The sequence below is a fragment of the Lontra canadensis genome, unplaced genomic scaffold, assembly GCF_010015895.1.
Source record: "Lontra canadensis isolate GAN:19392208 unplaced genomic scaffold, GSC_riverotter_1.0 scaffold87, whole genome shotgun sequence".
Lineage (NCBI taxonomy): Eukaryota > Metazoa > Chordata > Mammalia > Carnivora > Mustelidae > Lontra > Lontra canadensis.
In genome coordinates this window covers 4,310,152-4,324,532 of record NW_022631081.1, presented here as the reverse complement: position 1 = coordinate 4,324,532, position 14,381 = coordinate 4,310,152, and the positions used below count along the sequence as shown (strand labels likewise).

The 14,381-nt window shown below is 35.6% G+C and overlaps 1 protein-coding gene across 4 annotated transcripts in view; it reads right to left on the bottom strand.

The window, feature by feature from the left end:
* Positions 1-14,381, bottom strand: part of HORMAD2 (HORMA domain containing 2) — a 92,440-nt gene that overhangs the window by 55,096 nt on the left and 22,963 nt on the right. For 3 of the 4 annotated variants that reach the window (XM_032883383.1, XM_032883385.1, XM_032883382.1), the window contains 4 exons: positions 14,018-14,044; positions 8,247-8,314; positions 4,872-5,023; positions 4,449-4,702 (listed from right to left, as the gene is read on the bottom strand). In XM_032883383.1, coding sequence (XP_032739274.1) covers positions 4,449-4,702; positions 4,872-5,023; positions 8,247-8,314; positions 14,018-14,044 — 501 coding nt within the window. The remainder of the gene's footprint in view (positions 1-4,448; positions 4,703-4,871; positions 5,024-8,246; positions 8,315-14,017; positions 14,045-14,381) is intronic. The other variant, XM_032883384.1, reaches the window with a different exon arrangement.

The following is a 14,381-nucleotide window of genomic DNA, read 5'->3' as shown; positions in this document are numbered from 1 at the left end:
AGAGAAAGGAATCAGGGGAGGGGCAAAGGGAGAGGGAAAGAAGAGAATCTCAGACTCCCCACCAAGCATGGAGCCCAGGAAGGGACTTGATCCCATGACCTGAGCCGAAACCATAAGTCAGATACTCAGTTGATTGAGCCACCCGGGCGCCCCAACAGACAAAAATTTGTAAATAAAAACTGCCAAGAAAATAATACATTGTATATAATTTAAAAACTGCCACATATGGATGAAGAGATTAATAAATTGGAGTACATTAAAATTAATATAACTAGTTTTCTCAAATACTATTAGTGTTCACAAAATACTATTAAGAGACTAAAAAGGAAACTCACAAAATCAAAGAGAGATTCACAATACATGTATCTGACAAAGGACTTATACATAGAATATATATGCAGAACTCCTAAAAATCAGTAAGAATGAAAAACAGTCCAATAGAACCCAATAGAAAAAAATGACAACTTGAAAAGACACTTTACAAAAAAGTATATACAACAAGACCGACAAACATATGAAAAGATGCTCATCTTCATTAGTCATCAGGTAACTGCAAATTAAAACCAAAATGACATAACATTACATACTCACCAGGATAGCTAAAATTAAAAATCAAAACAGAAAATGCCAAGGGTTGGTGAGGATGTGGAGCAACCACAACTCTCATACATTCCTGATGGGAGTATAAATTGGCACAACCACTTTGGAAATTGTTTTGTAGTACCTATTAAAACTAAAATGTACACATATCCTTGACCTAGCAAATCTACCTTTAGCAGTTCTATTCTTACCAGAAATGTGTACATACTTCATTGAAAAGCATGTTAAGAATGTTCAGAGCAATACTATTCATAATAGTCAAAACCAGAAAGTTATCCAAATGACCATCAACACTCAAGGAATGAAAGTGAGAATGATACACAACAGCATGGAAGAATATGGATAAATAAAAAAAAATATATGGATAAAGAATATGGATAAATATGGATAAAAAAACATAATGTTGAGTGTACAAGTGGTTCATACTCTATGACTCTATATCTATAAAATAAAAAACAAGAGAAACTAATCTATGCTAATAGAAGTCAGGATAGAGATATTCTTGTTGAATGACTTCAAAGTAAGACTGGGTTTTCTGAGAAACTGGTAGTGTTTTGTTTCTTCATCTGGGTGCTGATTTCACATGTTTATTCAGTAGGCTGGGACAAAGGTGAGACAAACAAGTGGTCTAAGAAGCAAAATTTAAGAACCCACTTACTCTCATTTTGCTTGCCTCACCCTCATCCCAGCCCTGATGTTCAGTTTGTGAATATTTATTGAGCCATATCATTATGATGTGTTTTTCTATAAGTTGTACTTGAATTTAAAAATTTTAAAGGGGTCTGGTCTACCTCACACCACAAATAAAAATAAACTTGAAGTGGAATAAAAACCTAAATGTAAAAAGAAAAGCCTAAAATTCTTAGAATAAAATACTGGAGAATACAGTAGTCCCCCTTATTTGCAGGGAATATATTCTAAGACCTCCAGAGGGTGCCAGAAACCATAAATAGTACCAAACCCTATATATACTATCTTTTTTCCTACATATACATGCCTATAGTGAAGTTAAATGTCTAAGTTAGGCACAGTAAGAGATTAGCAATAACTATTAATAAACTAGAACAATTAGAACAATGTAATAAAAGTCATATGAGTATGGTCTCTCTCCCTTTCAAAATATCTTACTTAATACTCACCCTTCTTCTTGTGTTGATGTGAGATGATAAAGTACCTATGTAGTGAAATAAAGTGAGATAAGAGATGTAGGCGTTGTGATGTACTGTTAGGTTACTATTGACCTTCTGACAATATGTCAGAGGGAGGATTATCTACTACCAGACTATAGCTGATGGAGGATAACTGAACTGCAGAAAGCCAAATCACATATAAGGTGGTACTACTATATTATAAATGGCCTCAGGTAAAGAAAAACTTCTTAAGAATATTCAAAAGCACACGTTAGAGGAAAATATTTGATTACACTAAGACTAAGAACTTCTCTTTACCAGGAAAAAAAAAAAAAGAACTTCTCTTTGCCAAAGACATCTTTTAAAAAGTGAAAAGACATGCCACAAACCTGGAAAAAATATTACAACATAAATAAGCAAAGAAGAATTATTAATCAAAACATATATTGTAAATCAACGAGGAAAAGATAAATAATCCAATAGAAAAAGAAATGAAAGACTTGAACAGTTACTTTATATATAAGAGAACCAGAATGGCCAACACACAAGAAAAGATGCTCAAACTCACTAATAATCAGGGAAATACAAATAAAAATCATGAAGTATTACTCTTTTATATCCAGTAGATAGAAAACATAAACTTGAATAATATTGAGTGGTTGCAAGAATGTAGAGCACTCTCCTCCACTATTGGTGGAGTACAAATGGGAACAACCACTTTGGAAAACAGTTCTACATTACTAATAAAGTTGATGATGTATAAGCCCTAGGATTCTTTGGTATATTCTCTAGGGATGCTCTTGCACATATATACCAGGAGATTTCTACATGAAGGCTTGTAACAATTAAAAAGAAAGAAAGAATGTCTATCAGGAGTAGAATATTCTACAGCAGTGAAAATGAACTACACACAAATAAATGGTCAAGCAAAAGAAGCAAATCATAGAAAAATAACTTAAGAGTATGATTACATTTATATAAAAGTTTTAAACAAATATACTCATAGATGGTAAAATTATAAAGAAGAGTAATAGGAGGATTATCATAGAAGTTAGGAGTGGGGTTACATTTGGAGAAGGAAGTGGTGCAGTGAGTCACATGGTGGCTTCCGAGGAAGTGACAGTGTTCTACTTCTTAACCTGAATGGAGGCTACATGGATGTTCTCATTATTCTTTAAATGTACATACTATCTCATACACTCTGCTGTAAGTGATATTTTCAAAATAAAACGATTTTTAAAAACATAAAATGTTCTACATATGTATATCTGTGTATGAATATGTATGTTCCATGAAGGAAAACAACAGAATTTTCAGTGACAAATTGTCAGTAAGCTATTCACTAGACTTAATAAATTCTTTCATATAATTGAGAAGTTGAATGAGTTTACCACAAAGTCCTGATTTCATATATATAGTTCCTACTAAACATATGCTTGGAAAGTGTTATCACGGATCTTATTTAATCTATCAATTGAATTATTCATTCTCAAGTTGTCCACTTTCATTCCCATTGGTAAAAGATAAATTCTTAATTTTAAAAGATAAAAATCCAGTTGAAACATGCCCATTCTTTTCTTAACCTTTATTGTTAACTAACCTATGTTAACTGTATTTTCCTGGAACAGAATCAGAAGAGTTGCATCAAACTTTAAAGCCATCAGCATGTGTGACATTGTGAAAATACTTAAGACAAAATCCTGTTGTTTGGTTATATTATTTATATTAATTAAGACCTCTTTTTAATATATCAAATATAACACAGATTTAAAGAACCAGAAGAATCTTCAAAAGTTATTTACTACAGTATCTCTTTAAGTAGGACTCAAATTATCTCAAGCAAATAAATTAGCATCCTAATTTGAAAATAGCTCCTGAAAAGATTATTATATAGCATCACCTACCATTAAGCAGTCTGAAAAATTTTGTCTAACTCAGAACCCTTTTTTTTTCTCTTTTTTTTTAAATTTTATTTTTTATAAACATATAATATACTTTTATCCCCAGGGGTACAGGTCAGAACCCTTTTAATACAACATTGACATACAGTAAACTTTGTTATCTGGATGACAGGGTATGGATTTACCTAGGGCAAAGTGGGGCCCTAGCAAGTACTCAACTCTAAGTCTCTAATGGAGGTAGTAGAAAAGTAAAGGGCTCAGAGCCCTATCTGTTTGGCTCCAGTGGCTCCAAACGCTCCAGACCCCTGGCCTTCCACAGGAACTTAGCCCCAAAGCTTGACTCTCTCTACATAACCAACAGTTGACTATCATATTGTTTTCACTCTAACTTGAGTTTATCCATAACTTTTTCTCCCCCAACATCCCCCCACTCAATTATCCCAGTAATCAAGAACTTATTTATTCTTCCAGTGAATATGAATAATATGTAGAATATTTTTAAATCCTAAAAATGTTACCTATAAATGAAAAAAAGAAAAACCCAATTTTTCTAAATGTGTGGATACCTTTTATAAAAGAAGTATATTGGAAAGACTTTTTTTTCTCCTAGTCATGGAGAATTTCGAAATATATTCCCTTCTTAAAGACAGTACTTCTTTTACAATAAAGACTCCCCAAGGTCAGAGGCTAATTTTGACTTAGTTTTTATACCTGACATATTCCACTGGACTGTTACGGTAATATAACCTAGGTAGGAATTAAAAATGTTAGTTGGGTTTAAGTGAAGCAATGGAGGGTATATAAAGCTTTGCCTTACATGACTGTTGCATTCTTCTTCTTCTTCATCGAAGTCTAGACCCTGATGAGCGATCTCAGTAGTGCTGTTCTCCTGAAAGAGACTGTTCTCCAAATCAGACACTCTGGTGGCCTCAGTTGTGACTTTTACTTTCATGCTATGAAAGCCAGTGGAGACCAATCCCACTTGCAAGTTTACAGGCTCCCCCTCGAAGAGCAGGAAGTGTGAGTTTACCCCTTCTTTAAAACCAGGGGGTTGGTAATCATGTGGAGTCACTGCAAAATGAAAAGGGCAGAAAACTAAGAAAACTGTGAGTTTCAATAGAAGCCAAATTAATCTTTCATGTGTAGCAACAGGTATCTCTTTCAGATGTTTACAAAATCTCTCTCTATAAAATATTACTTTGACACTTAAGAAGGAATTTAACTAGAGGTATCCACCTACCCGCATTATAGTAGTGGAGTTTCATAGTAAGTATAACATCATTAGGAAGGGGTCCAAGGTTCTGCATCAGTATATATAATTTACGGATCAGTAGAACACTGGCTTTCTTAATATCTTCACTGTTTGTCCCACTTTCGAAGCTTGTACTACTGCTATAACCATATAGAAAAACAGCATACTCTTCAATCATATATAATATTGAAAATCTTTTCAAAAAGAACAGAACTCTTTACCATATGATCAAATAAATATAAAGTAAACATCAGGATACTTGAGACCATTTTTAGAATGTAAATTTGAGCAGTGATTGTACTTTTTGCAATGTATATACAATGGATTTCTTAAGTAGCAAGTTTCTGTAAGGCATTTTAAATATGACCTGATTTTTTAAAAATCTGAGTTACAAATAACCACATGCCATAGTAGTGAGAACAATGGATTTAGAATTAGGAGACTTGAAATCTAATATTGGGTCTGCTGCTAACTAACTGAATGACTTTGTCAAGTCAGTTAGACACTCTAGGTCAGTTAGCTCACTTTGTGGAATAAGCTTATACACATTTCTACACCTCTCCAGATTTTCTATTTGAAAATCGGTCATCAGCTCTGGGCCTTTCTACCGTCTGGTTATTTGTCAGAGACATCCCTTCCTCTTACATGGATTGCAACAATGGCTATTCTCTATCCCACCGCTGCAATGATATACCTAATAGGAAAATCTGCTCCTGTCACTCTCATGCTTAAAATTCTTCTACTACACTCATCACCTTTCAATCAAATTCAAGAAGGTAGGTGTACAATACCTTTCATGAGCACCCGCGCCCTCACCTCCAACCTCGTCTGCATTTACTGCCCAGTTTCTTCTAACCCACGTGCATTTGCATATGCTGTTTACTTTGTTTGCTTGTATTTGCTTTTCCCACTTCTTTTCCTGACTCTCCTGAATTCATCCTTTAATAGCGAGCTTATGTGCAACCTCTTCAAGGAAGTTTTCCCTGATAATTCCTATACATTACTCCTACGTATAATTGTTTGTATGCCCCCCTCCAGATTATGCATAGCTCTATCTTTCATGTCCACAGTACTTTTTGTTGCCAGCTAGAGTAAATACTCAGTAAACATTTGTGGAATGAATAAATGAATGTACAAGTTGAACTAAATTACCTTCTGACTCTAAATATTTTTTTATTTTTCTCCAAAAATTTCTTCCCAAATTGGTCTCATATTTGAGTAGCTTCTAGGAAGGACTATCACTGCAATATATTTGCACATGCCTTTCACATAATAAGCACTCAATAGTGACTAATAATCCTGAGTAACTGAGCTACTGCAGGAAGCGTGGATTCATAAAACATACATTATTAAGTGAATTCATTTCCTCCTTTTTTGATTTTGAACAACAAAGTTTTCTCTACTAAGATTTAACCAATTTGAAAAAAAAAATTTAACCAATTTGAAATAGGTAACCTGAGTGAAGGGCTATAGCATTTCACTCATGGGATCTCTCAGTATACATCATATTTATAAAATCATATCCATGTAAAATCATACTCAAGACTTCCCTGCACTCTTTTAAAGGCAAGAGGTGATAAGGTGATTTTGTATGACCAATCATTTAAATAAATGTCTACCTGGGGCCCCTGGGTGGCTCAGTGGGTTAGCCCTCTGCCCTCGGCTCAGGTCATGATCTCAGGGTCCTGGGATGGAGCCCCACATCGGGCTCTCTGCTCAGCGGGGAGCCTGCTCCCCCCTCCTTCTCTTCCTGCCTCTCTTCCTATCTCTCTGCCTACTTGCGATTTCTCTCTCTCTCTCTGTGTCAAATAAATAAATAAATCTTAAAAATAAATAAATAAATAAATAAATAAATGTCTACCTTTGGTTTCTAGGAAATTAGTAATATGCATTTTCTTCTCTGAAATAGCTGAAAGATTTGGCCATTTCTGTTTTACTGCTCATCACTTGGCATATGTGCCTTCATAACAAAAGAGATTAATTTGGTTGCCAGTAGCACTTATATTTAAATTTTGGAGAGTAAAAGGCAACTGTTTAATGTGGGAGAATATGCATGAAAAGTGCTGTACAATCTGTATAATATTATATAAATGCTAGCTTATGATGATTAATATTTTAATTCTCATTCCTAAAACTCACTTCCTCTGCACATCTTAGTGCTATCTGTAAGTTTTACAAATAAGAAGATAATTAAGGAAGTGAATCTCAGAGAGGAATCCTCAAACTTGCAGTAAATGATAAGACAGAGCTAATAGCAGAAAATTGAGAATTAGGCCACATTTCTCTTCAGAGTTGCTCCTTTCATGGGCACTCATTCCCCTGACTGGGATCCCTCTACCACCCAGGCCTTTTCACCACCATCCACCTGCTCCACTTCTATTCCATCTCATCAGCAAAACTTAGATCTTTCTGAATCTAATAGCTACTGGGATAGGAAAAAATGTTGCTCTTCAATAAAACATCTCCTACACCGGGAATCTTTTTAAGCAAATACCCTTGACTTTCCTCTTTAAACCATTAGTATATCTAAACTTGGCATTATAAACTTGATAGGAAAATGTAGTGCTTTTCAGTCTTTTCCATACAGGGACACACATAAAAAGTTACATTTGTATGACATACTGGGAGAAGTAGATGAGAATGTTGCATCTATAATGTTCAGGGGTTTCATCTACTCCAGATCCAGTCTGGCTATATCGAGGGCAAAAGAGATTAATATCTTGGCATAGCAAGAAACTTCAGGTTAGTATCTAAGTAGAATCTTACAAAGTTCTTCAATCAACACCATGTAGACAGTCTCATTAATATAATTTCTACTGCTATGTCACCCACCAACCACCACTGGCTCCAAGGACCACTACCATCACCACCACTGCCACAGGGTACCATTTACTGGCTTTCTAATACATACCAGGCATGGGCAAAGATTTGTATGTGCATTGTAATTTAATAGTCACAACAACCATATGATGTAAATATTATTAATTCCACTGTGCAGATGAGAATACTAATATCTAGGGAGGTTGAGTAATCTGTCCAAAGTTAGACTAATAATGGAGTGTTCCAAGCTAGGTCTCTGCTTTAGGAAATTGGAACTCTTAACCACCAAACTTAATTGCCTTTAGACCCCACTAACATCACCTATGAGGAGAGGAGGAAAGGAAGCAAAGGAAGACTCTACTCCCATCAACTTCATCCACGGATTTCAGAAATTTAAACAATTATTACTATTATTAATAACAGAGGGGTTTTGTAGGATTATTGGGGAAGTTACAAAGGAAATATAAAGCCTATCTATGGCTTCAAGAAGCTTATGTTTACCTCAGTCCTATTTCTCATGTTCATTAAACAATTAGTTTCTACCTGTCAAAATCCATAGTGGCTCCTTCTTTTGTGTATTTGAATTTGAACTGGTATATCTCAGTCACTTTCTAGAAATATCAAAGGGAATAGAGAAAGAAATTACTTACAAAAAAGAAGTCCAGAACCTTATCTGGTAATAGGTGAGGAATATTTTTACTGTATACCTACTATACTACTTACATACCTCTTTGTTTCACAGCATGACATTATTCAAGAGTAATATTTCCAGATATAAAGATAACTTAATTTTTCTCCTCCATGCTAAAAATGAGTTAGATGGCAAATTCTATTGTTATTCTTTCAAAGCTGGAAAAACTAAGACACAGCGTCAAGTACCTGACCTGGCATACGTAAATGACAGTGAAACCAGTTTGAGAAACCATTCATTCATGTAACAGATATTTATCAAATGTCTACTTTGTGTTAGGCACTGGAGTCAAAGTAGTGAACATGACAAAAAAGGTCCCTGTTTTTCTGGAATAGACAGCCTGGTGAGAGAGACAGTCAATAAATAAGTAAAAAAATAAAATAATTTCAGATAGTAGTAAGTACTGTGGACAACAGGAAGCACAAGCTATGAGAGAATAGAAGGTAGAGGTACTTATTTGGTTTGGAAGGCCAAGGATGGCCTCCCTGAAAGGATGAGGCTTGAGCTGAGCCTCAGTGACAAAAGGGGGTCACGTGCAGATCTGGGGGAGGGCAGTGTATCCTAGGCAGAAGGAACAGCAGTGTAAAGTTCTAAAGCAGGAAAGCAAGCCTCTTTCAGGTCAAAGAGGAAGCCAAGTGGCTGGTGATGAGTAAGCAAGTAAGAGAATGTAGGAGATGAGGATGTGGAGCTTTATTGGCCACGACAAGAGATTTGGATTTTATTCTAAGTAAACCAGAAATACAGTGAAGTGTTTTAAGCATGGGAATAATCTTCATGTTTTTAAGATCATTATAGTGAAGAAGGAAGAAGTGGGAACCATGACAGCGATTAAGAGGCTACTACAGTATCTCAGGGAAGACCAGAATGGCAACAAGAAACTAGAAAAATTCAAAAAGAAACCAGGATCTATGACATCAGGTCTCTCTCTTTTTTTTTTTTTTTGGATCTTGCACTAAAAACTCAGATACCACTGCTATTTGCTCTCCTCACTGTTTAGAAAGCTAGAAATAAAGAGGGACACATGTTCTCATAAGAGACATACTTCATGTAAAATGATTGTCTTGTAGTTGAAGCAAAGTTTGGCCCACATACACTGTATAGCTTTGTCCACAGATCTGGAGAAGGTCCGAAAGACAGGCAAAGGGTGTAAGTTTAAGTCAAAACACAAAAAATGCCCTTCAGTCATCTGTTTCAATATTTGGTCTTCATACTATGAGTATGAGGATGTTAGATTGATCAAAAAGCCTCAGTGCTTCTCTTACTTTACTCTAAGACTTGTTCCCCCCACTCTACTGATTTTAAAACCTTAGAAAACAGGTTAATCACAGGTTATCAAGTCCTGGAGAAATTGGCTCATGCTGCTTAAACTCAAGACAACTGATTTGTAGTGGACTTAATTTAAAAGAAAAAAATATTTTTCTAGCAAGACAGTGTACTCGGGAAATCAAACAAAATTTAGAAGGCTGTTTTGTGAGTATAGTAGGAGAGGTATGTGACACTAGAGGTGCCTACCACAACAGGTTCGCCCCAGATAGGCAAGATACAGAGCATCCTCTCTTTGTTCATTCTGCGTGTAATTGCCCTGCGAAGCAAACAATGTCTATTCTTCCTGCCTGCCTATGTTTCACAGCAAACTCTAGCTTTTTGATGCTCTGAGCTATCTTTTATTTTTTTTTAATTATAACAAGAGTAGATCCTTTAGCAGCTGATAATTTTATTAACATGTTATTTGGTCCCTGAAGCAATTCATGGGAGAGTTATGTTTACAATAGTTTTACAGAAGATGCTAATTCCATATAACTTCAATCTGACTCTGATTATGACAGAAGATACATTTACAGCAGGCATTAGTCTCTTCTTAAATACTGCATAAAACATTTTCCTGCTTTTCAGATTAATGTGTCGCTTCATAAAGATGGGCCTTTAAACCATTCAGCGATGGTTTCTGTTAATCATACTGAATATATTCAGATACCAAAGCAATAGTAACATATGTAACCTTTTCTCCTCCCTTCGCATTCCAATCCATTGGCAACTCCTTTCAGGACTATCTCCAAAGCATATTCTAAGTCCATCCATTACTATCATCCTGTCCGAACCACCACTATCTCTCTTCATCTGATCTCCTTGCTTGCAAACTATTCCTTCAGTAATTCATTCTCTGTTCTATAGCCAAAAAGCGTTTTTGGAAAATACAAGTCAGACCATGTCACTCCTTTGCTTAAAACACCCCAAAAGTTTCCCATTTTTCTTAGAATAAAATCCAAAAACTTACCTTAGCCCACAAGATCTTACACAACTGTCCCTTGTCTACCTCTATGACCTTATCTTCTGCTTCTTTCCCTCCTACCCACTAAGCTCCAGGCTCAGGGCACCCTTTCTGTCCATGACCACACAAGATGCCTTGCTGGCTTAGGGCCTTTGCGCAGCTACCCTCTGGAACATGCTGTCTCCAGTTGATGATGATGATATTTGGGCACTGCCCTAAATGCTCTACATTTATTCATTCTTACGCAGTCAGTGCTCTGATGTAGGTATTATTATCCTCATTATACATGAAGCTAGTAAGTGTTAGAGCTGGAATTTGACTCCAGCACCTACAATGTTAACCACTGTGCTACTCTGCCAGTCACATGCCATTCCCTCCCACAGACCTGCATAGGCTGATTCCTCTGGCCCTTGAGGCTTAGCTCTGAAGGCTTTCCACAGACTATATTCCAATCCTTCCTTCTCCATTCCCTGCCTCAGTATTCTCCAGCACATTACCTTTCTTTTATTTTCTTCATAGCTGTAGGATTATCTGAAAACTGTTTTGCTCATTTTTGTTTGTTTATTGTTTATTCTCCCCCAAGGATATAAGAATGCAAGCTTCCAGAGAGCAGGGACCTTGTCTATCCCATTAACTCCTGTGTTTTTATACCTTGAACAGTGCTAGGCACATAAAGGGAACCCAATTAATATTTGCTGATTAAATATTCAGTCAGGATAGAGTTCACAATCAATTGGGATTTCATCCTACAAGGATTTTTTTTAACAACATTTCTAAAACCAAATTGTGGCTAGAAACAGGAACCACGTATAATTCAGTTCTTGAAACAATCTATTAAAAATGGATGCTGACCACCTCCAATAGGTACAAAGGAACAGATGGTGAAACAGTAAGATTTTTGTCCTCACAGTATTGATACATAGCCATTCTTTGTAGGCTCCATGTACAGGGTGGAGCCCAACACCGGGATTGAACTCACCACCCTGAGATCAAGATCTAAGTTGAAATCAAGACTCAGATGCTTAACCTACTGAGCACCCAGTGTCCCCCCCCCCCACTATCATGCACTGAGTTGTGTGAACCTTTCCTTAACATATTTACATTTTGGTTTATACAACTTATTAATACCCTCCACGCATAGTGTTTATCTATAGGAAAGCTACACTATCCCTCTTCACTACTTTAGTTACTTTTGTCAATTCATCTCTGACATGAAATGGAGCAACCAGAAGAAAACTTCTAGTACAGAAATACCACAACTTAGTGCAATGTCCAAAACTCCACTGGCCCCTGAACTCAGTAAGCACACTTATATAAAACAGAGATTTGCAATTATTGTACTGTGACAGGCTCTTCACAAGATTGCTACAATTTTTAATCCATGCGTAAAATATATTTTTGCTTCATGTATATATTAATGTTGCTATTGTTTCTTCAGTTTTGATTAAGGAAGGAAATACTTCTATAGATAGGAGTCAAGAAACATGGCACAACATCAGATAAACACCAAAAGACTGTGCTTACGTGAGAATGTTGTTTTGTGAGTATATAAAAGAATGAGAGGGGAGCCTCGTGAGTCAGTCATTTAAGTGTCTGCCTTCAGCTCAGGTTGTGATCCCAGAGTCCTGGGATCGAGCCCCACGTCTGGTGGCTCCCTGCTTGGCGGAGTCTGCTCTTCCCTCTCCCTCTGCCACTCTCCCCTGCGTGTGCTCTCTTCTCGCTTGCTCTCTCTCTCTCAAAATAAATAAATAAAATCTTTAACAACAAAAAAAGAATGAGATTAGGGAAGTAAGTGATTGTATCAGCAACTTGATGCTAAATATCAACTATAGAATAGTGTAATCCCACGGATACTTTTAAACATTGTGAATGTTGCTATTCCATAGTCATATTGTACTTATTGCTGACTTGTTTGGGGTGTTTTGAGTCTTTTAATACCCTCAAACATGCCACTAAAATTTCTAGCAGTCTAAAGTGTACCACGAACACACAGAGGTTAGAGATAACTACTACATGGAATGATCTATAAGCATTCAAAATATTTTTTTCTAGGTTATAAATGATAGCTCAGCACTTCATATTATAAGGTTTTGTTTTCTAACTTTATTACTTTGCCTGCATCAAACCTCATTTAACAGCACCCCCCCACACTCTTAAGAGTTTTCTGTAGTTAAGCCCAATATGCCCAGCATTTTACTATGTCAAAAGCACTGCTTTCAGATTAGGAATTTTAAATACATAAGAAAACAAAATAATTCATTGCATTAAGAAAATGACCACTTTATTTATAATTTATCAGAAAGTTTTAGTTTGGGAAACTTCCCTTCAAACCTAAAGGTTAAAAAAAAAAAAAGCATTTTGAAACTAAACAAGAGACAAAGATAAAAAGGGGTAGTGCAGGCATTGAGGAATTTTTACCCACCTGTATGTACCAGTTTTCCTCCAACTTGTTCAAACAGTTATTTATAATCTTCCCAAGAAAGGATATGAAAGGCTAAAAATGCTTAATTTAGTCTTGAATGCTACCAATTAAGCTAAATCCATAGGCTTAAGAAGGAAAATTGAAAGCAAGGAAGAAGGAAAGAGAAGAAGGAAAGAAAACTAGGAGGAAAGTACAGAGAATAGAATGAAAAGAAAGAACCGAGGGCTTTTCTCTCCATCTCTATGCCACTGCCACAGAGTAGTACAAGTAACTATTACATGACCAGGACTATGATATTCACTCTGGGAGATAGAAAACAAGACAAGACACTTGTCCTCAAGAATTCAGAATCTGGTTGAAGAGATAAAGCAATCTACATGAATCAACTGAGAGTATTAAATTGTGGGGTCCCATCAGAAAAGGAATTTAGAGGAGGAAATTAGTGTGAACAGCATAGGCCAAGAGGATTTCATGGAAGATTTGAACATAAATTGGCCTTGAAGATGAGTAGGATTCAATAGGGAAGAAATTATGAAAAAGAAGAAGATCTGAAATCTATGAAAAGGTCAAATAAGGGAGAATTTAGTTGTCAAAAAGGGGGAAAGTTTAGAATTATGCTGTTTCTTTCCAAAAGGCCACAAACAGAAAGGATTTGGAATCAGTTAAAATAAATAATAAAACATAGTTTTATACATGGAGAGACTTTACATTTTAACATGTTAGGGAATAGGCTCCTCTATGCTTTTTTTTTTTAACACTCCTAAGTAGTTTTTAAAATCTCATAATAAAGAATTGGTGACGTTTATAACAAAACACACCGAAAGAGCTCATGACAAGTTACTTTGCTCATATAGTAATCTAGTAACATAATCAACAGCTTCAACTCAGGTAAATATATTTAAATATAATTCCATCTCAATGTGTGTTCTTACCTCAGGTTCCTTGGGATTTGTGTAAAGCTGTTTAAGGAGAAATAAATAACATTTAATTTCTGAAATTTACTAGATTACTCCTCACAGAATATATTTTCTATGTGAAAAGTTCAATTTGTGCTCTATTAATTGAGGAATGAGATATACATATCTCAAGATAATTTGTTATGGCTTAAAAATATTTAAATAAATCAAATATCTAAGACTCTCCATGTTATCCTCTCATTTTCTTTCTATTCTTAACTATACATAGCATGTCATATTTAGAAGCACACACAATTTCAAGAAAGCTACAAAACCACAAAAACAAAAAACTCCCAAGTGTGTAAAGTAATTCAAAAAATGAAATCCTGATAACCAATAT